This window comes from Asterias rubens, chromosome 22, assembly GCF_902459465.1.
Source record: "Asterias rubens chromosome 22, eAstRub1.3, whole genome shotgun sequence".
NCBI lineage: Eukaryota > Metazoa > Echinodermata > Asteroidea > Forcipulatida > Asteriidae > Asterias > Asterias rubens.
Genome location: NC_047083.1, coordinates 6406493 through 6430518, shown reverse-complemented (window position 1 = coordinate 6430518; position 24026 = coordinate 6406493). Strand labels below are relative to the sequence as shown.

At 39.2% G+C, this 24026-nt stretch overlaps 2 protein-coding genes across 5 annotated transcripts in view; one reads left to right on the top strand and one right to left on the bottom strand.

The window, feature by feature from the left end:
* The window catches only part of LOC117305327 (RNA cytidine acetyltransferase-like), a 35002-nt gene extending 22452 nt beyond the window's left edge, over positions 1-12550 (bottom strand). Inside the window, exons 1-10 of the mRNA XM_033790186.1 lie at positions 12388-12550; positions 10456-10568; positions 9155-9246; positions 8265-8436; positions 7373-7557; positions 5496-5610; positions 4526-4767; positions 2594-2687; positions 1172-1270; positions 324-460 (exon numbers count right to left, since the gene is read on the bottom strand). Coding sequence (XP_033646077.1) covers positions 324-460; positions 1172-1270; positions 2594-2687; positions 4526-4767; positions 5496-5610; positions 7373-7557; positions 8265-8436; positions 9155-9246; positions 10456-10563 — 1244 coding nt within the window. The 5' untranslated portion in view covers positions 10564-10568; positions 12388-12550. The remainder of the gene's footprint in view (positions 1-323; positions 461-1171; positions 1271-2593; positions 2688-4525; positions 4768-5495; positions 5611-7372; positions 7558-8264; positions 8437-9154; positions 9247-10455; positions 10569-12387) is intronic.
* A 127-nt stretch (positions 12551-12677) lies between these two features.
* The window catches only part of LOC117304991, a 75080-nt gene continuing 63731 nt past the window's right edge, over positions 12678-24026 (top strand). For 3 of the 4 annotated variants that reach the window (XM_033789663.1, XM_033789661.1, XM_033789664.1), the window contains exons 1-7: positions 12678-12712; positions 16698-16829; positions 17496-17597; positions 19022-19094; positions 20042-21174; positions 22737-22944; positions 23669-23771. In XM_033789663.1, the coding sequence (XP_033645554.1) occupies positions 12694-12712; positions 16698-16829; positions 17496-17597; positions 19022-19094; positions 20042-21174; positions 22737-22944; positions 23669-23771 (1770 nt within the window). In that variant the 5' untranslated portion in view covers positions 12678-12693. Of the gene's footprint in view, positions 12713-15091; positions 15133-16697; positions 16830-17495; positions 17598-19021; positions 19095-20041; positions 21175-22736; positions 22945-23668; positions 23772-24026 lie in introns of those variants that run through there. The other variant, XM_033789662.1, reaches the window with a different exon arrangement.

The following is a 24026-nucleotide window of genomic DNA, read 5'->3' as shown; positions in this document are numbered from 1 at the left end:
GGAAGATAAATTGATATACATCTACCTCAGCAAAGCCTCAACTCCCATGTATTAAAAGACCCTTCCCATGAAATAAGATAGTTGCACATAGAGCCTGCGCACTAACAATTTGGTTGGCAAACTGAGGGAGCATCGCACTGCTTTGTGCACGGCTAATGGCTGCGTGAAGCAGTCGCAATTGTGCGTCTGCTTAGTGCACAACTCTGACATTTGCCAGCCAACAGGGTCTGTTTGCATGCATGAATGCAATTAGCATAATTCATGGGAAGGGTCCATTCCTGAGATGCTAACAGAGCAGAAATACATCAAATTTGCATGATTACCCATTAACAGTTGATGACATGAAGACGAGATACGGTCCAAGGAGCTCCTTAACCAGGGGAAGAGGAATCGCTGCTGCTTCATCAATTACTAAGAGCTCAGCTTGACCAAGCTTAGCTGCATCACCTGGATGGATGTACTATAAATAATACGCATTATATCACTACTAGATAAAGAGTAAAGGTTTAGATGCTGTTTCATCAATTACTAAGAGCTCAGCTTGACCAAGCTTAGCTGCATCACCTGGATGGATGTACTATAAATAATACGCATTATATCACTACTAGATAAAGAGTAAAGGTTTAGATGCTGCTTCATCAATTACTAAGAGCTCAGCTTGACCAAGCTTAGCTGCATCACCTGGATGGATGTACTATAAATAATACGCATTATATCACTACTAGATAAAGAGTAAAGGTTTAGATGCTGCTTCATCAATAACTAAGAGCTCAGCTTGACCTAGCTTAGCTGCATCACCTGGATGGATGTACTATAAATAATACGCATTATATCACTACTAGATAAAGAGTAAAGGTTGATATTCAAACTGAAACGAAATTAATAAACATGGCATTAAGAATGCAACTGAGAACATACATGTACATGTACAACATCCCTAGCAGAAATGCAGTCCCCTACCTTTTTGTTTGATTTTTTTTAATCAACATGATCAATGGGTTTTCCCGGTTTGTGATAGCTTGATGGTAACAAGTAAACACATACAGGGCCCAAATGGAAACCCAAATTTGTTTCACCCTGGGTAAATAAAGGAAATAAATAAAATAACTAAATAAATAAATAAATAAATAAATAACAGTAATGGAGTTTTGAATCCCATGTTGGTACTGACCTGTATTGTCTGTCTATGCTCTCTGTATATGTTGACTCTGATGACTGCTTTATTAAACTCCGGATTGGTAGACTGAACTAACTCATAATCTAGATGCTCCTATACACCATATGACACAAATAAAATGTATTATAACACCCCTTACAAATATTCTGCTTTTCCATTGGTTTAGAGCGCGTCACATGATACATTGTCTGAGTTTGCACTATGTCCGTGTGATAGTGCATGGTTTGCCATGTGATAGTAAGACGACTATCACACTGCGTGCAGTACCCAGACGTCTTTACCCACCTTGAACCCAATCAGTTGTGCATCTGTGTATCTGAAACGTGCATACGAACAGTACATGTACGAGGACGATTAATAGTCTGTTGGGATGTTATAAAACGAATATTGACTGCTTAACTTGTGCTATGACTAAAAGTCCGACTCCCTCGGTGATCCCTAGACCATTCCATTTTCCATCGGCTGAGCCTCCGGGAAATAGAACACCTAGGGAGTCGTAGTTTTAACCATAGCACCTGAAGCAATCAATATTGGTATATTTTAGCCCTACATGTACATGTAAATGTTTATCTTGCTGATTTTCAGACATCAGTGTCTTTTTAAAAGGTATGTTTACATTTTGTAATGACTCTGAAATTAATGCCAATAAAAACTTACTTGGTACTAAGTACAGCAGTGTGTAAGCAGTTCAAACAGGGTAAATTATTTGTCATTTTGCAAATCCTGTGGAAATTGAATGGAGGACGAAACAGCGCATTGCGACACTTCGGGACGATCGGATGGCATCAGGCCATTTAGAAAAAACAATTTATACCTATGGTTTATATGAATGATTAGCTTGGAGCACGGTAACTCGCAGCACTGGCTGTATACTCCCTAGGGAGCTGAGGTGGTTTAAGGAATGTAGGCCTAGTGTTTTCATTTTCACTACCTTATGGAGACCGAGGACAAAACAAAAAAGGGAAAATAAAAGGACTCCATAGGGAAATTCTACAGACCGGGGTGCTCCACAAGAAGTTTTGTGTACAAAGTCTATGGGAAGATCTACAGTACAGTGGACAATGGAAAGAACAAAAGATGTCTCCACAGGGATGCAAATAATGTAAGAAGCGCTGTGATAAAATGCTATATACAAATCTATTATTATTATTATTATTATTATTATTAACAACCGCTCTGTTTTAAAATATGATTGCAAATTATTTGAATGTTGCCAGCACTGGCAGTAAATAGACAGGGCCATGAGCGTGCTTTTATAAATAAACCGCATGTCAGTGTGTAGGTGTTGTTGCTGATCACTTCAAACCAAGGATAATTCATATCATTCACTTTTCCATTGTTAATACATCTAAGATGGTGGTCAATGACGCATATTACAACCCATCTACATGTATTAGATATAAGTTCCACACATACCTGATAGTCCAGAGCATCAAAGCCTTTGAAGATGAACTCAAAAAGTGTTCTCAAGTTCTCAGGACTTGGTGCAGTCACAAAAATATTGGAATACCTGTCAATATCAACAAGAACCATTCCATTATTTATCTTCAAACATGTATGAAATGTAAAAGACTAAAGGCCCGGTTCCACTGCAGCGATAACGAGAACGATAACAATAACAATGCAAAGAGAAGGCATTCTATTGGTTGAATTGCTCCGAACAGAATACGCCCATGCTTATTCAACCAATCGAGGGCGTGTATTGATAATCGTTCTGTTCTCGATATCTGGGCCTGTTTGACCAGGCCTTTTAGCCCACTTCATACTTTCTGCGAATGCAACGCAAGCTGTTGCGTCACACAGTTGTTTTTTTGCTGCGAATGTTTTGGAGGAGTTGAGCACATTTCTTTTCGATGCAAATTATTCATTGCAAATTCGTGATGTCAAAATTCATATCTTGTTCGGGTTGAATCCCATCCAGGCATCTGTGTCATTGAGCAAGACACTTTAACCATAATTGCTTTTCATCAACTAGCCCTATATAGGACTCTTTCTCTGTACACAGGAACAGAGTCCTAACTATTGAGGCCCGTTTCTGGGGCGGAAAAATTTCACAGCTTCATAACTTAAATCTTACCTGCAACAAGCCACTAATTTCAACAGATTCACATTCTATGGCGGCATACATTTTTCTGCGGTGGGTTTTGGTCCTCATATTTTCCTCGCAAATCCGTCATTTTTGTGAAATAATGCAGCTTCCAACGTAAAAAAAATCCTGTTTTGATCGTTTTCTCACAGTGTTGTCTGTTGTCGTGCGTACGCGTATACATTCGCGTGCATGAGCATGATGCAAGCTTAGACGCATGAATTCTTGGAACAGAGTCAACAACACAATTCAAAATTTGCGCGTCGTGCGTCTTGCGTACACACGGCAGACTGTGAGAGTACAAACAAAAATGGGAATTCCTTAACGTTGGGAGCTGCATTATTTCATGAAAATTACGGATTTGTGAAGAATATATGACGATCAAAACCCACCGCAGAAAAACATATGCTGCCATGGAATGTGAATCTGTTGAAATTAGTGGTTTCTTGCAGGTAAGATTTGAGTTATGAAGCTTCAAAAATTTTCCGCCCCAGAAATGTACCCTGATGTCCAGGACGTCACTGTAGTACAAAACGAAATTGTAAGGCCATCAAGTAGATAGGTACATCCAATAGGTATTACTTGTGTGCTTGATAACATACATGTAATTACGCGTTATAACTCGTCTGTGTTGTATCTTTTCTGTTGTATCTTTTCAGTAGTTTCTTTCTTTTGTTTTCCCGATGTTCCCTCTTCCTTCTGTTGATTTGTTTCTGTTTTCTTCTTTTCAGGCGCTTTGAGCACCTTATTAGGTGGATACATACGCAATATAAATGTTCCTTATTATTATTATTTATTATCTTTCTAGGATGTTGAGAAAGTTTCAGGATTTACATTGGCCACAGATTGAATATGCATTGGTTTATTGAAGCTCTGAATATGGACAATGTTTTTCTTCATTCAAATAATGGCACAAATGACTAATGAAAGGCACTGTACACGTTTGGTAATTGACAAAGAACAGTATCCTCAATTGGTGTATCCAAACATATGCATAAAATAAATAAGCTGTGAAAATTTTGCCTCAGATGGTCATCGCATTTGTAAGGGAATAATGATTGAAAAACACCCTTGTTGCACACATTTGTGTGCTTTAAGATGGCTTATCAATGCTTCATATTTGAGAGAGCCATGTTACTTCGGAGCGAGCCATTTTCACTATCAACAGCTCTTCATTGCTTTTTACAAAGTAAGTTTCTTTGCTAACAATTATTTTAAGTAACTACTTGAGGTGTCCAGAGCCTTTGAATGGCAATACTTACCCAAATGCTACAGCTGTTGCCATGGCAATACCAAGGGCAGCTGACTTTCCTCTGCCTCTGGCTGCAGTCATGCATAAAGTACTGCGTAGAGTCTTCTCTGATATCGCTTCAACAAACTTTAAGACTGCCTTGGCTTGATCAACTGTCTTGGTACAGTTCACTAATGATCCCACAGGTTGTGTGTCTTGGAGGCTTGCTTTAAGATCTTTAAGTTCAGCATCACTTGGACTCAGACTGTCCTCCTGAAATTGTTATATATCATGCGAAAATGTAAAACATGAAATATTATACAAATAATGAATGTTTAAGGGTGCCATGGTGTAAATATTTTCATGAGTTTTCAACAAGGCGGGCCTATTAGTTTCCTTTTTTAACCCAAACAACCAGTGTGTTAGCAGTGTATATTTGGAACTTACCCTTACCCAAGTCCTGTGAACAAAATCTAAAGGCGGAGCGTAGTTGGCTTGTTTTAATAAACAGTGAATAATAAGTACATTCTGCACTGCTGCGTACTGTGAGAAACGTGGGCGCCATAATGTAGTATCTGCTGTGCAGTAATGGTACGTCTATTTGCGGTCACGTGATGGACAATCCTCCCAATCAAATGACGAGGATCTGCTTGGGTGTTACATGTATATAAACCAACCTACATGTACTTACAGTAAACTACACAGAAGGATTTTCCTGGTAAGTAAAACAAATTCATCCATAAAAGTTCAGGATTTCAAATAATCTGTAAAAAAAGTACTTATGATGTGTTTGATGAATCATTCAACAGGTTTAGACCTTTATCATGGTACAGCCATTTTGAATTTCTCCAATTGATATCAATGTTACCAAACCGAGGCTGGAAAAACAAAATAGTCTGGTTCCTGTTTGCAAAATGATTTTTGCATTCTTAATTGTTATTCGATACCAGGAACATGACCAAGACGGAGGCAGCATGAAAAAGTCTTATAGTTTGACTTACCATTGTTTTTGGAGGTACTGGTTTGATGGCTAGGATGTGTGATGATAGAGGTAGAATACTCAGCTTGTCATCTATGACCATACAACGCTTACATGTAGCTAGAGACAGCAAAAACCTGCAGCGATATCATCAAATGTACATGGAACTTTAACACATTAACTTCCTGGGGTCCATTTCACAGAGAGTTAAGACTAGTCTTATCTCAAGTGAGGACAATTTACTCCTTAATGGCACTGGACACTATTGGTAACTGTCAAAGACCAGTCTTTACACTTGGTGTATCTCAAACGATGCATAAAAAAAACCAGTGAAAATTTGAACTGAGGTCTCAAATTCAATTCAATTAATTTAGTGAGTAATTACTTCTTTCTCAAAAACTACGTTACTTCAGACCATGTCAGAGGGAGCCGTTTCTCACAATGGTTTATACTATCAACAGCTCTTGATTGCTTGTATACCAAGAATGTTTTTATGCTAATAATTATTTTGGTTAATTACCAATAGTGTCCAGTGCCTTAACATCTCCTTTTTAACATCTCCTAGGACTAGTCCCAAGTTAGGACTAGTCCTAACTTTTTGTGAAATTGACCCCTGATGACCAAGCGAGTTCATTGCTCAAAATATCATGACTCAACCTGAACTCCACTCTGGATCTTCTGAGAACAGATATATGTATTTTTCAAGAAGAGATCTCAAGTGTATACTTGGTTTACGGTAACACCATGTGTGTATCTACTTGCCAGGTAGAGTTTGTTCTTAGAGAACTGTCTTGCTTTATATTTGGTTTGCGTTAACACCATGTGTGTATCTACTTGCCAGGTAGAGTTTGTTCGTAACAACTGTCTTGCTTTATATTTGGTTTGCGGTAACACCATGTGTGTATCTACTTGCCAGGTAGAGTTTGTTCTTAGACAACTGTCTTTCTTTATTCTACTACCGTGGACTAGATTTATCGGATGTTCGGAAGACTTCTCAGTTCTGAAAAGAATTGTCCTGCTGTTTAACTACTACCCAGGTGGAAGGTATACAAAATTGGCTTGAAAGGATCGTAATTAACTGCACTAACGCAGAGTCAGTTCTTGAATTGGTCTCAAAGTTTTGACTAGCTTGCTCTAGTCATCGTCAGGAGACTGAAGAGATAATTGAGAGAAGTGTGAGCTTATTTATAGGGGTTCAGAAGATCTCAAGTGGTTGGTACCTACATTGTACCAACTACGTACCCAGTTTTTTATCTCCTATTATTACATGATCACAAACTCCACAAATAACGTCAAACATCGTCTTGTATCAATTAGGCTTTATTCAAGGACATAGACTGGAGTCTTGATAAGGATTTTCAAATTGTCCCTTTGGTGCGCCCGTTTGATAGCAAGCCTATATCACTCTGTGTGGTACAAGGCCACAGCATGTGATGTGTTACATGTAACACATAGGACAATTTATTTTACCTATAGAAAATGGCACAAAAGGAACTGGAATTCTTGCTCAAAACCTCCCTTTCACCAAAGATTGTTGTACAACCTCCAAAACCAGATATTCATGTTGTTATCATTGGACTGGACACTATTGGTAATTACTGAAAATAATTGTTAGCATAAAAACTTACTTGGTAACAAACATTGGGGAGCTGATGATAGTTAAAACATAGTTTTTGAGAAAGAGGTAATTTCTCACTCAAATAATGGTGTGTTTTTTTTCTTCATTATTCTCTTTCAAATTCAATGACCAATTGAGCCCAATTTTCACAGGTTTGTTATTTTATGCATATGTTGGGATACTACAGTGAGAATACCAGTCTTTGAAAATTACCAAACACATCCAGTGCCTTTAATTGAGCTTTCTTGTATGCCTTCCTCAGTGTTGGGTTCTTCATTTACCTTTCATTAAATCTGCCCACAACATCTTGATGCGCCTCAGTGCGATAGCGAGAATGTACATCCATGGATAGTGTATACAGCTGCTTCAGAGATGACATACTACGTAGAAGAATTACTACAATCCCACCCCCCTCTACTGTCTCAATGGTACGGGCCAACAGGTTAGGGGTCATAGCTTCAAAATCCTACATGAAAAGAACACAATTATTTTTATTATACATTGTAAGAAACGTCTACAGAGAGCATTGACTTGGTTTAAGTCTCCAAATGGAGGTAATGTTGGCCCTTTTAGCATCCAAGTTGACTCATTTTTTGGTAATGTTACACCGAATGAGGAATGAAGGGGAATAGTGATAGCCTATTCTTGCCCGAGGCTTAGATCAATAACAATAGTAATTATAATAGAAGACATTTATATGGCTCACAATGCAGTAGACTCGATGTGCGACACACAAGATAAGGTAATGAAAATATATGCAGGATATCAGTACTGTATGATATACTAAAAGCAGTTGTTAGAAAGGAAAAATTCAACCAGTTTGAGTCTTTAAAAGTCCCTGGAAAATCTGAAGAGATGGTGAAAGTGGCAATGGAGGCTACAACCAAAAGCAATTGAGGACAAAACCAGGGGCATCAAAGGCCAAGACCAGGGCCAGCAGAGACCAAGGGCAATGTAGGCCAAGAACAAGGGCAATGTACGCTAGGACCAAGGGCAATGTAATGTAGGCCAAGAACAAGGGCCACTTATTCGCTATTTTCCAAAGCCGGTCTTTATACCACCGTTAACACTCCCACACGTGACCGGGTTTTGACCAATCAGAGACTTGAAACCGTCCAAGGTATTTATTAATAAATCTTACAGCCCATCATCAAGGTTTAAACATTATATTACCTGTAGTACACACATGCCATATGTGTTTCCTAGGATCTTATGGGTCTCTGAGTAGTAACAGTATCTGATGTTAGTAGCGGCAATGAATAATTCAAACGGGTCATCTTCATTTACATCTATGGTACCACTCTTCAGTTTCTTCTGTAGATTCTTCATGCGCTTCTTACGATGGCTGTATCAAAGGGAAGGTATACATTTGGTAATCACTCAACATGCTCAATGGAACTATTTAGCCTCAGTCATGTAAAAACATATTAACCAGTTATGGTATTTTACGGTTAAATACAAAAATAAATTTCGACTCACTGCGACGAAAATTATTTTGTGACTTGTTTTACTCATTTCTTAAAAACTACAGCACCTCAGCAAGTGATATTTTAAGGGATGCTTTCTACGTACATGTACATGTACCATCATTATCTTCACACACACCAAGTAAGAATGTACATCTGTGGACATTAGGCCTATGTTTTATCTTCCAGTACGCGCAAATCCACCTAGAACTACTAGGGGGATAAAAACAATATACTACTTCCTCTGTTTTATGTCCTACTTCCTCTGTTTTTATTACACAGTGTGTATTGTGATTGTCAATGGGTCACGCTCCATGTAGAGACAGTGCAAAAATTACGCTCTAAACTTTGTTCGCTTTGTCGCAAAATAATGTTCTGAAATTTGAAACTTTGCGCGTTGACGTACATGAAACTGGAAGATAAATTTGTTATAACATGCGCGCTCGTGGAATGTGAACAAATATAGCGCGTCTGCTTCCATGGGATGCAGAAGCGCTATATTTTTTCGTATCCAACTCGCGCTTGTGTGATAACTTATGTTGTGTTACAACTACATGTAGTACCCTATTGTTTAACAGCAGTGATCGTTGTACTTACCTACTGAAGCCTAGTTCTTTCTTGTAGCACCAGAGAACTGAGGGTCTCGCCTTCACCACAGCTTTGGATAACATGTGATGAAGGATCACAACCTTAATTAAATTAAACACAATTCATTGTTACATCAACCATCCAATCATGGCATTCCTAAAGGCAATGGACACTATTGGTTATTACTCAAAATAATTGTTATCATAACAACTTACTTGGTAGGAAGCGATGGAGAGCTATTGATAGTATAAAATATTGTGAGAAACGGCTCCCTCTGAAGTACCGTAGTGTTTGATAACAAGGTAATTTCTGACTTTAGCATTAAAAGACTTCAGGCCTGAAGCCTTTTTAGGCATCTGAAAGCACACAAATTTGTCCAACAAGGGTGTTTTTCTTTCATTGTTCTCTGGCAATTTCGACGACCAAATGAGACAACATTTTCACAGATTTGTTATTTTACGTGTATGCATGTTGAGATACACAATACTGGTCTTTGACAATTACCAATAAAAGTGTACTATGTCACATTTTCGATTAAATTGATTCAATATATGTACAAGAGGTGATGTATTTTTGTACAAATAAACTGTACAAGTTAATATTTTTTCCAAAAAGTAAATAAAACATGTAATAAGATAATGTTCTGGTCATTAACAATAAATGATGGGATTAATGCGTTAATGTGGTTCCAGTAACCGAGTCATATCTTTCCCATTACCTGCATGGGGTCCAGGTTAGTACAAACAAAAGTATTTTCAACACTCTACGCGACATATTGACCAATCTTAAACGAAGTGTATGTATATATGTATATACATAGTCAGTGCAAAAAAGTCGTATCAACAATAATCATGGTAATTATGGCATTAACCTCATTTTAAAGATAATTGTAGATGCATCTTGTTATCTTAATAGTAATTTCTTCATAATGTACTTGTAAACTTGTCTCAAACTACAAGTGATGGATTAAAACATTCCCTAAAAGTGGTTTACAAATACCAACCAAAAGTTTCGACTTCTCTTTACACTAAGTGCACTGGGTTCCTTTATGTGTGTTACACATTACATGGTCCACTGGCTTTACGTCCCAAACGAACGACAAATCAATCATGGTCGAGTGTCTTGATTATTTAACTAGGACACAAGAGTCACGACCAGGACTTGAACCCACACTCTGCTGATCAGAAACACCAGAGATTGAATCCAGTGCGCTTGATCGCTCTAGAATGACACGCCTCAAATGTCAATATCATTGTTATTTTTTTCACTTTGATACACAAAGCACAATGGGACTAGAGACCTACACCTACCTGGTCCTTGCCATGGTCTCCAACAACAACAAACATCGATCGATGGCCAAGAGTTACTCCATTCTCTATCAGCACACGGATGCGATTGTCAATCTTTTTACGAACCATTCTTACTGAAATGAAAGTTCACAAGAATAAGTGCATTTCTCTTTAACAGAAGGATATATTATAGGTCTTATCTAGTCCTAGAACTATTGAGGTTTGTTCCGCTATTGTCTCTCTTACGGCTCTTTGCTGCATTTGCAAAAAGTGTACTGACTGGTACCCTGTGCGAGCTGCACTGTTCCCTGCTGGAGGGGCTTGTTTGGTACACAAATCACGGATCGCCGCTCTACACATCCTTGTGCATAATTGTTGTAACAGTAAAATGGTGTGGTTGGGATCTGAATTTTGCAGTAAAAATTTATAACTTTTTAACAATTTTGAGTTTGCAGAGCGATTTTTCTGGACCCACCTCAAGCTCAATGAGAGTTCAAAGAACACACAGAGCCTAATTTTGGCAATATTTGATTTTAAAAAAAGATTTGAATGCAAATAGAAATGGCAAAACTATGGTCCTACTATAACGTGAAAACCGACAACACACAAACCCACCCTCTATTGTAAGCGCTAATTATCCGTCTTGCCGGTATGGCGGTCTTAGATGTCCGGCGTGCTAAAAGTTCCAGATAACCAAATACGATAGTATTGCGTCATGCCATACCTGCGCACAGCAAGCGAAAGTAGTCGATTTTAGTGCTGTGCTTAGTCGACTGTTTTGCACGAGCTCGCAGCTGTCATGGCGGCGTCCACAAGTAATTCGTGTGGTGAACGAGTGGAGCGTCTACGACAGTATTGCGAAAAAAATAATCACACAAAAGTATTTGAGGAGCAGAGCGAAGAGGGTTTTGGGTTGCCAGTTGAAAGGCATCTCGTACGATAACGAAAGAGGTCTAGAACATTTATTCGCGGTGGTAGCAGCATGCAGCAGAGACTCCTGCCTGCACAGCATGCTACGTTATCTTTGAAAGCTTAGCACGCCAGACATCTGAGACTGTGACTACTGCATGCCGAAATGCCCGGTGATGTCAGTGTCACCCGGATCTTTTAGCACGCCGGACACCTGAGACTTTTCGTGAAGTTTTTCTATAGTATTACATTTTTGTCTGTAATTGTTTATTACAAAGCACACACAGTTCTAAAAGGCATTTTTAATGGTTTATTAAATTATTTGCCAGTGTTGAGGTATTTGAAAGTGAAACTTGTTGTTGGCGTGTTGTCGGCACTTTGGCCTTGCAAGTTGTCGGCGTAGTTGCGATAACGTAACCCTCCTCCCGACGGCCAGAAGGGAGGAGGGTTATGTGTCGCAACAATTGTCGGCGTTGTCGGCTTGTTGTCGACTTTTGAAGGACCCTTAAATCATCATGGTAAGCAGGACAACGAACCTCATAACTTAATTCTACTCCAGAACAAGGACAGGAGTACTAGGGGATAACTTTCCGTATGGCGCCACCACTTTTTCACTAATTTTTACAAAAAGGGATATATCAATCAGGTAAATTAGATACTATATTATTTTATTTCGAATGAAAAAGTGGTGGCGCCATACGGAAACTTTTCCGTACTAGGTACTAAGCAGGGCCATGAAAATTGAAATTGGGCCCAGCAGCCCAGATTCAGATTTTATTTTTTAAAAGAGGATAACTTTCCGACAACGCTTTTTCACTCATTTTACAAAAAAGGGATATAAAATAATTGTACCAATGGCATATCTCATTGAGGTAAATTAGACTATATTATTTCATATCGAATGAAAGAGTGGTGGCGCCATAGCATAAGCCCATCATCATTAGGAAAAAATAATTTTTTTATAAAAATAAAATAATAATGATGTTTTTAAAAACATTCATTTCAAAACAAAGCACAGCACTTCCGCACTCGACAACAACTCACTATCCAGGTGATCCGTCGGTGTGTACGAGTGTGAGTGGTGATACCAGTGATCTAATGAGACTCGACTGATGAGTGAGCGATAGACTCAGACTGAGACAGAGACTGAGCAGTGAGTTACAACACCATGAACACGTGTGAAGAGTTACAGCGCGCATCCATCTTGTTTAAGTTGTGCACTAATTGGCCAATTGAGGGCGCACTCACGAAAACATAAAATCCACTGCGCCACCTTCAGTTGAAACTTGTCCATGCAGAGCGCGTTGTGATAAAAAAAATAGGCAAGAGCAAAACAAAAACGCTACCTCCATGGTCGGAGTGTCAGTCGGTATGTATTTATCATGTTTATAAAAGCAGCTCTTATATTTGTATTGGAATCCTTTGTATTTGGAAAAGTTTCCGTATGGCGCGACCACTTTTTCATTCGATATGAAATAATATAGTATCTAATTTACCTCAATGAGATAGGCCTATCCCTTTTTGTAAAAAAAAGAGTGAACAAGTAGTGTTGAAGTGGCGCCATATATCATACGGATAGTTATCTAAATTATAATTCTAATGGCGTGCCAATTCGTATCGTACTCGTACTATTTTCTGTCCTTACTCTATTACTAGTATTAGTATTGTACAAATAATGAATGTTTATGAGTGCAATGGTGCGAATATGTTCATGAGTTGAAAGATGGAATGTTTTAATCAACAAACTTCTATTCAACGAGGCAGAGCCCAGTTGAATGGAACTGTAACGTACTGCCAGGGTCCTTGTTTGCTCTGTAGCCAAACGCAGACAGAAAACAAACGAACTCAAATTCCGTTCAATATGAAACACACTGATTTATTTAATACTTCGAGAAGTACAACTTATTCCATGCTCACTCACTGAACTCAACATTTGGTCTGTCCACTCATCTTAATCATACACAATACATTGTATCGAAAAGGCGCCAAAACAACGCATCCGGTCCGCGCACCTGGATAATCTCTTATAATTATGTTATACAATGTTATACATCATCGATAGTTCGTCCAATCACAGAACAGTTCACCAAAAGTTCAAGCCAGCTGCCGTGGGAGCGTTGTCCTCCAAGATCCGGCGGGGCCACTCCAACGCACCGGCGGGGCGCACAGTTTCAGTTCGTTACAGAACATTTCATCTTTCAACAAATGAACATATTGCACTATTGCACGAATGGAAAACATTCATTATTTGTTTTATACAACATCCAAGTAGATCTTTGTCATTTGGATTATTTGTATACTAGCTACGCAGCCCCAGGAGGTTAACTACTTCTAGAAACTAGGGGTCTAATATTTTGGGCCTCCTTTACGCTATACGTTTTTAAAATCGGCGTTGATAGATAAAAGTTTTCAACCGTTGGCCAACAATAACTGCAGTTTCCTTTGTATGTACCATGTCATGATCAATGGAGGTGTTGTACCACACAACCAGAACTTTCCCCCACACTCGATATACATTCATCATGATGCTTGCATTGCTTTTTGATGATAACAAAATGCAATTTTCTGCTCAGTACTCACTGTTGTTAACATGGTTAACCATGTTAATCGACCCTCAAAATGTTTTCAACCCCCAACTCTGATTCCTGTTTACCACGAGACTGTGCAAACTTCACCGATGACAGAAGCTCTGCAGTTTACTTTTGGTCTGAATCATGCTGAAATCATTTCTGTCGTAGCCGTAGGTTTTGCTCAAACATTTATAAAATGATTAATTTGGGGTATAAATCACTACAGTCTGACAGTGCAATAATAATATATGCCAACAAATTAATGAGTCAAAAGAAGCATCCAATCCAATCCAACCTCAAAGGTCAAAACCAAATTGTGCTAGATTGAGTGTCATTATCTTTCAGTCACTAGATAGATTACGTGATGTGGTTGCTGTTTGGGATTCTATGGTGTTCCATTCAATAATGGAAACAAATAAAAAATATTTGAAAAGGGAAAATGAAAAAAAAAAATGTTTTGATCAACTGCATCTGGACTGTAATAAATTCTGATAATGTACAGGTAGTATTTATAAGTCTAAATTAAAGAGAAAGTATAACAGATTGGTTTCTTATTTCCTGAAACCAAACATGGCTGGTCTGTACTGGAGAAAAACAGAATGTTGTTAATTGTTATGAAGAGTTTGTGCTGCGGAGGGGGTCCAAACTGCTTTTAGGGCCACTGATTTTCCGTTTCAGAAAAGTGCAAATTCCGTTTGGCAAAAACATGAATTCCGTTTCAGGCACAACAAATTCCGTTTCATGTTTTTTTAATTAGATAAAAGGTTGTTTAATACCCAGGGACACACTTATAAAAATCAATTTGAGATAAGTTGCACTGTTGACTTCGTAAAATGTTCATTTGAACTGACAAAAGTTCAAAAAAATACTTTTTTTATAATTGTGGATTATTTTGTATACTGCTGTTCTAAAAAGGTTGCACTGTGACTGCAGTATCAATGCACATGATATGATAGACTTGATTCCAAGTCTAAAACTGCAGTTGATTCTCTGCATCAGCCACATTGTAGGCTAATGACAGGAGTGTATCCACAAGAGGGCGCTGTTTCAGCATGATCAAAGACTTGGGAACAAGTCTATGGACGTGACCATTCTCCATCCACAAACAAAATGTCAGCCATTTTGTTTTCGCTTTGGCGACAGAATGTTGACAGTTTACGGTTTTATTTTAGACCTTTCCGAGATGAAAAAACATTGTATGTGTTCTTATAGATCATAGGTAAGCTAGTTTGTGTATTATTGTTGGTAAAAGAGAGGGAGAAAATGCAATTTGGGTGAACAAAAAATGTTTGAAACGTGCCGCGAATAATGCCCTTCGCTTAACCATGTTAACAACGTGTGTACATCATGTGTGTAAACATTGAGGATGGTGTGAAGTAGAACAGAATGATCCACGGTTACGATCTCGTACTTTTTAATGGTCTGATTTCTGATGCCTTTGTAGTTTAACAAAAATAATCTTATTAAAGAATGCAATTTCAATAGTTTTGGCGTCAAGAAAAAAAAAAAAATCAAATTTTCTGAAATCCCGTTTTCCGTTTCAAAGGGCGGATTCCGCGAATTCCGTCCGTTTTCCGCGATCGCGGAAAATCAGTGGCCCTACGCTTTAAATTACAAAAACTCTTTGGCTCTTTGTCAACAACTCTAGCTGATGTCTTCCCATATTGATGGTTGATAGAGGGCAATAAGGCAGTCTCTCTGTGGGTCTCTGGATGTGGTCTGAGTGTTTTACTTTTATTTTCCAATCATCTCATCATCTTGGCCTTTAGGACGATGAGTTCAGCGTCCGTCACAATCATTATAGATGTAGCCTAAAGATGAGACTGGGCAACCTGAGTGGATTGGCATGATAGGGGAGCGCCAGGAGGAGCAATCCGGTGCAGAGAAACTGGCAACTGGGTTGTTAAGCAGCCCGGTCTCGCTGTAGGACAGCTTATTATGTCCTAGTCCCATATCTACCTTCTATCTTGGCCTATAAAGTTGTTTGACATGTTTGATGAGTTCAGCGTCTGTCACAATCATTGATGTACATAGCTTTGAGAGCAGACTGAGCAATCTGAGTGAAAAGCTGAACGCCAGGAGGAGCACTCCAGTGCGAAAGTCTCCCAGGTGGGACCTGGGATGTTGAAAGCAGCCCGGTCTTGCTTTAGGACATCCTTATTTGATGAGTTCAGCTTCTGTCACAAGAATTGATGAGGCCTTGAGAGCTACCTGAGTGGATAGCGAAACACCAACCTGAGTGAATAGCTGAACACCAACCTGAGTGGATAGCAGAACACCAACCTGAGTGGATAGCGGAACACCAACCTGAGTGGATAGCGGAACACCAACCTGAGTGGATAGCGGAACTCCAACCTGAGTGGATAGCTGAACACCAACCTGAGTGGATAGCGGAACACCAACCTGAGTGGATAGCTGAACACCAACCTGAGTGGATAGCGGAACACCAACCTGAGTGGATAGCGGAACACCAACCTGAGTGGATAGCGGAACACCAACCTGAGTGGATAGCGGAACACCAACCTGAGTGGATAGTGGAACACAAACCTGAGTGCATAGCGGAACACCAACCTGAGTGGATAGTGGAACACCAACCTGAGTGGATAGCGGAACTCCAACCTGAGTGGATAGTGGAACACCAACCTGAGTGGATAGCGGAACACCAGAAGGAGTAATCCAGTGCGAAAGTCTCCTAGGTGGCAACTAGGGTGTTTGAAAGCTGAAGGGTTTGAAGATAGAACATCGTAAATTAACCACACATTTATGTTTTGCTTGGTACCATAGGCACAATGAGCGACGCACTGCATTGGAATGAGCTACCTGCTCAGATTGATTCCATTATAGCGGATGTTTGGGCAAAACTTGAGGTAGACAAGCAGCTTCAGCAAGCTCAAGAACAAATTGATGAAATAAACAGTAAGTACTGAGGGATTGCAGGGCTCTAATTGTACACTGGACTGTAGGCCCGAGGCCAGTGGCTTCAGTGTTGGACCAGTAAACTTAGATCCAGACAAGTCCGGTGGTCTTAAACTTTTCATTGTACCTCATCGTGTAATATTTTGAAAAGAAACAAATGTTCAAATGTTGCCCTTGAGTCTTAAAAGTACCTTAAAAATGTCTTTGTCTTTAAAAATGGCCTCCTACAAACTCACACGCACAATGTCGCACTCGGCATTATTCAGGTTCTATTTCTATGGAAAATGCACATTTTGTTGTACCATTGTACAATACTTTATTACATTCTGATATTGTGCAACACAGCTGATGATTGGGATTGAGATTGTTAGTTTACAAGTTGAGAACTTTAATTTGTTGTTTTACCCATAAACACTGATGTTAGTTGGCACCGTATGTAGTACTTTCCCAAGTTCTTTGAAAAAATCATCCTATGTCCTAGAGAAATATTACGCAAGTGGGATTCGAACCCACAATCTTTACAATTCTAGAGCAGTGTCTTACCAACTAGACTACCGAGATTGCTCGGTAGGTAGAGGCAGTTAAATCCTATATTTTATTTGAATATTAACAATATTTTCTTGATATTTTGTTTGTATTATAATTGACTGTTGATACTGATTGCAGATGGCCACAGTAAAATTGGTGAGATATTTGATAGTGTGGAGCAAGGACTAATTGACCTGGACACAGAGCTTCATCCTGTTGATAGTAATGGACAACCAACAAGTAAGATGTGGAGATTGCAACTTGGCAAACCATTTATGTAAAGCGTGTTTTTTTTTCTTTTTTTTGGGGGGGGGGGTCTCCTGAATATGAAGAAAGCTTTTTTGACCATGTTCTTAAACCAGACAACATACTTCAGGCCTGTGAAACCTCTGTGCACATGGCGGTCGCTAGCGACCACCAAAAACCATGTCAAATTGGACTTTTATCAACAGTCATAACTTAAAAACTACAACCCCCAAATTTATCGCTCTCATTCAATTGTTTAGAGCGATTGTTGAGCTTTCGTTTGGTGTGATGTTCAACAGGGGGTGCTATTGAAAATGCAGATAAAAACACGGTTGAATTTTTTTTTTTTGCTTTCTGAAAAATTAATCTGTGCACCAAAGGGTTAAGTGGATATCAGAGTTTTGTTAACCGGTGTACATTACCTGTGTACATTACCTTGATCGTTCCAATCGTTGGTCCATTTCCAGTGCTTTGTTGGAAACAGCCCCAAAATGGAGGGACAATGTAAATTTTTATTATTTTTTTTTTTTTTTAACGACTGTTTGTCTGCTTATCAAACTATACCTACTCCTCCATAGTAGTATTTGAAGATGACAACAGAAACCTGCACTGAGGAATAATAATGTTACCAAGATATAACAAAACAATTGTTGCTTGCTATGATGGGGTCCATGGGTTTTGTACACCCTTGGGTGCCATTTTCCGCCATGGATCCCATCACTGCGTGCGACAATTGTGTAATGTGTGTACTTATAGAATATATATATATAATGAATGTTTATGAGTGCAATGGTGCGAATATGTTCATGAGTTGAAAGATGGAATGTTCTATTCAGCGAGGCGGAGCCGAGTTGAATGGAACATTCCAGCTTTCAACTAGTGAACATATTCGCACCATTGCACGAATTTAAAACATTCATTATTTGTTATATATAATATCCAAGTAGATCTTTGTCATTTTGATTGAAAGATACAACTTTCAAAACAAAGAAAGCGTAGGCCTACAATTTTTAATTGTGAAATTACACCCGTTTCTCTTTGGGTCGGCCTGTTGGATTCAACAGTCACAATGTGCGTTCTGTACAGCTATTTTGAGACGCGCAGAAGCCGAATGCTACTAATATGCCATGCAGTAACACTGCTGCCTTACCAAAGACGCGCAGGCAGTGATGTTTTTACTCAGCTTTTTCGTTCCATCCAAAAAGTACCATTGCACGCTGCCAGCGTGCAATGGTACTTTTCGGATGGTGAGTGACTCAGCGTGCAATGGTACTTTTATTTGCTAACACGTGACGGACAATCCTCCAATCAAATGGCAAGGATCTGCTTGGGTGTTATATAATAGACACTTTTTCAATAGTGATTTGCAATTAGCTTCAACAATCTGGATAACCCCAAATTTGTATGTCTTGTTTCAGGTTTTTATGCTGACATTAAATCTTCTTTGGCGAATGTTCAGACCGAGTTTAATGAGCTACAACAGACAATTGAGTATGTTAGAATTTTGTTTGTTGTTAGTTGTGGTGTTAAAAATAAAAATGACAAAATAATTAATATTATACATGTACATGTTATAACTAATTCTAATATAGTGAATACTACAATAATCGTATCAACATGATCAATGCGCTTTACATTAGTGCCCTGGTCACTCAACCAATAACATTCATGTAACCTTTCTCAGCTCCCTGGGGAATATATATGTACATCCCTGAGCTACTGTGGCGCTCCAAAGGCTTGATCATACACAATATCAACCTCTACCCTCACAGGTACCAATTTATACCCCTGGGAGAAGAGAAGCAATTAAAGTATTTTGCTCAAGGACACAAGTGCTATGACTGGGACCCGAACCCATATTCCAAGTGCTATGACTGGGACCCGAACCCACATTACAAGTGCTATGACTGGGACCCGAACCCACATTCCTAGTGCTATGACTGGGACCCGAACCCACATTCCAAGTGCTATGACTGGGACCCGAACCCACATTCCAAGTGCTATGACTGGGACCCGAACCCACATTCCAAGTGCTATGACTGGGACCCGAACCCACATTCCAAGTGCTATGACTGGGACCCGAACCCACATTCCAAGTGCTATGACTGGGACCCAAACCCACATTCCAAGTGCTATGACTGAGACCCGAACCCACATTCCAAGTGCTATGACTGGGACCTGAACCCACATTCCAAGTGCTATGACTGGGACCCGAACCCACATTCCAAGTGCTATGACTGGGACCCGAACCCACATTCCAAGTGCTATGACTGGGACCCAAACCCACATTCCGATGACTTGATTTTTACCATAACACCCTGTACTTGGGCTTGAATTGTTGCATTATTTGCGTAGAGTTTTCGAATGTACATGACATGTTTACCTTGAATTGTGTTTGTTTAATTATTTACCTTGAATTGTGTTTGTTTAATTGACAGCGAGTTTGAAGCCTCACAGGATAATGTTGAGCCAAAGGAAGATTTTGTTTTTGTGTACAGTGATGAATCCATGTCGCCATCACCGCTTGCTGACCATCAAGATGACTCAATGGATACAACACTACCAAACATTACTGCTGAATCAACTACAGCTAGTGTTAGTCCATCCCATCAGATTGAACTTCATATGGAAGTTGATTCTCAACCAGATACTGATGGGAAGAATGAATCACTTGGCAATGATTCCACACCGCATTGTGAACCATCTATTACTGCAGCTCACTGTACTCAAACCAACGCTCAGTCATCCATTGCTGCAGCTCACTGTACTCAAACCAACGCTCAGGCACTAAGTGAGTCTGTTTCAGCAGGAAGTCCTAAATCTCAACTGAAACTGTCCGACAATGCTGCACTAAGTACTAGTTCTACCTGTGACGTATCACCTGAGACTTTGTCTAGTACATCTGACCTTTGTGAGCCTCTAGCGAAAACTTCCAGTCAGTCTTCATCTGCAGGCACTACTGTAACTCCAACCAATACGTTGAGTGAATTGCCATTGAACAGTAGTACAGATACACTGAGTAAGGCAACAAGAAAGTCTAAAACTCGAGCTAATGTATCAAATGAGTCTACTTCAAGAAATAGTACTAATGATCCAGTACCAACTCTCACTGCTGAGTTTGCTTCCGGCATCACCACCAGAGGTCTTGCCAAGAATATGAGCGAGTCTTCTAGAAAGATTGCTAGTGAGTCTCCCACCACTAGTAACGCTCCTAAGTCTACCAACACTTCTGGTAAAGTTGTCAGTGATACTGCATCAACCAGGAAGACTAGAATGTCCAGTAAGGTGTCGACGGACACTGCGTCAAGCACTGCTGATAACGATTCAGTCAGAGCATCAGTAACTACAAGAAGTCGTTATAAGGAGACATGTGTACCTGCCTCCAAGCCTACTTCAAGTATTATAAGTCAGCCTCCTACCTCCAAGCCTACTTCAAGTAATATAAGTCAGCCTCCTACCTTCAAGCCTACTTCAAGTAATATAAGTCAGCCTCCTACCTTCAAGCCTACTTCAAGTAATATAAGTCAGCCTATGGTTAAGTTGACTTTAAATGAACCACAAATACTCAAAGGTAAAGCCAGTCAAAACATTCAAGTAGAAATTATCAAGTATTGTTTGAAGCTTTGCATGGTGTGGAGAAATAGGAACCATGCGTAAGTCTCTTTGAGTGTTGGCTCTTAGAAGAGCCGATTTGTATTCCTCAAAGTACTTGCCCGTTGTTAACTTATAAAGGATTTGGGTACTTTTTGTAATACAAAACACAATGTCCACAGATTTACAATAAACTTACACCGTTTAAAGATGATGATATCAATATTAACCACAAGGGAAACCGACTGGGTAAATTTGTAAATGATTTTTGGGTTGAACAAAGAATTGACTAGAGTGGGATTCGAACCAACGACCTCCGGATTAATGTGCCGGATTAAAGATGATGATAGTAGAAAGCGTACCTGAAAATATTAGATGCTGTGGTGCTGTAGTTTTTGAAAAATGAATAAAACAATGTCATGAAAATATGTTTTAACATGCTCAAATAATTTCCGTCTCATGATCAGTGAGACGAAAATTTTTTTCATGACATTGTTTTACTCATTTCTCAAAAACTACAGCACCTCAGCAAGTAATATTTTCAGGGAAGCTTTCAACTATCATTATCTTCAAACTGTGTAAGTTTAGTGTGAATCTGTGGACATTGTGTTTTTTGTCCTACAAAAAGTACATAGGCCTTTTAAAGGGTGGCTGCAGTGTTTTTTTTTATTCATTTAAACGATTAAACATGACTTTTTAAACCTGAAATATTTTTATTTTTTATTTTTTCAAATGCGCGAGTATTTTAAAAATGGTTTTCAAGAGATTAGGGGAACCCACCCCGCCCCTAAAAGGGAACCTTCATTTGCATAAACGTGACGTCATGTCGGTAACCTGAGCCGTCGGGCCCCCTGGCTGTGTGCATAGAGACGTGTGCACTGTGTGGCCTGGTACCTAGGCGCGTGTAGTTAGGGACCAGACTCCTTTTGCTGACGATATGTTTGAACTCCCGACGTGACGTCGATGGTATGGGGCGGTAACAATTCACAAAAGGGGGGGGTGGCATGACTTATTCGCTTATTACGCAAGTCAGATACATGTATATATGTTGGGAATACCCAAACACATTTTATTGATGTTCAATACATATAAGAAATAAATGACAGCAAAATTAACTGTTTTATTTGAATTGACTGCAGCATTCCTTTGAGGCTCAAACATGTCAATCTCCTACTCATTTATCTGAATTTGTTGACCATTATTCCCCTACTCAGACTTTACGATCATCTCAACAGTCGTTGCTATCAACTACTAAAGCTTCTTCCATTTTTTACGGCCACAGTTTTTTTTCTTATGCCGCACTGTTTCTTTGGAATAACTCTTCTTGTGCATATTCGCCAAGCTAATTCTTTACAATGTTTTAAGTCTCTGTTGAAAACTCATTTGCTTTAAGCGTTTTTTTTTGTGATCTCCTTATTTGTAATGTGTATCTTTCTCTCGTTAAATTTAGTATTGGTCTCTATAAGCGCTAAGAGGCTTTTTGCATTATTAGGCGCTTTACAAATGTCTTATTATTATTATTATGTTGTTGTTGTTTTGCAGGAGCAGTTGATCTCATCAAGTCATCCACCAAACCTTCACCGGTAGTGAATACAGAGAAATCAATAACTCCTGTAGCTCATAAAGAGACTGCAGTATGTGATGAACTGGATGTGATTGATCTTTGTGATGGTGAAGATCTACCTCCAATGGAAGATGACGAGGATGATGTCATTGAAACCTTGCCGACAAAGACTCACAAACTCCCAAGGTATGATGCCTTGACTTTGATGACTTAACCACCAGAACTTGAAATCGATGCTCTTTAACCACTAGGCCATCACACCCTACAATATCAATTTTAATGCAGTACAAATTTTGATGGCAAAAATTCGCAACAAATACTTTATATCAGTTGAAATATGCTCAAGTCCTGTGAAAGAGTCACAGCAAAAATAAGGCTATGAACCAGGCTTAAAGACACTAGACACTACTGGTAATTGTCAAAGACCAGTCTTCTCACTTGGTGTATCTCAACATTTTAATGCATACAAAAATTGCAAACCTGTGAAAATTTGAACTCAATACGTCATCAAAGTTGCAAAACAATAATGGCAGGAAAAACACCCTTGTCACATGAAGTTGTGTGCTTTCAGATGCTTGATTTCGGGACTTCATAAGAAATATAATTTTGATGAGGTCTCAAAATCAAGTTTGTGGAAAATGTCTTCTTTCTACATGTATGCTTCTTCGGATGGAGCTGTTTCTCACAATGTTTTATACTATCAACAGTTCCCCGTTACTCGTTACCAAGTAAGGTTTAATGCTAATAATTATGTTGAGTAATTACCAACAGTGTCCAGTGTCTTTAAGACCTCGCCGCTACTCTTTGATTCCCTTTAGTAATGTTACGTGTCTGGAGAGTCAAAACCTGCACGACATCAATATTGTGTCTCATGTTTGTTACAGAACAACTTTCTTTTTTCATACTATAGTTTGGAAAAGCTGGGTCCAGGAATCAAAGTACTCGCCCAACAGAAGAGTAACACATGGAAGGAAGCAACAATAATTAGCGTCATCAAAGGCAACAATGAGCAGGTACACACTTTACCTCAGGTTGTTATAAGTTATCACACAAGCGCCAGTGGAATTTGGAAAAGTATAGTGCTTCTGCGTCCCATCATGCCCATATCCAATGAAGCCGATAGCGCTTGTGTGTCCTATATCCAACGTTGTACGGGGACACACGCGCTATATTTTTCCGTATTCCACAAGCGCGCATCTTATAATACTTTTATTTTCAAGTCTCACGTTGCAACGCGCAAATATTTAATTTTCAGAATGTTATTTTGC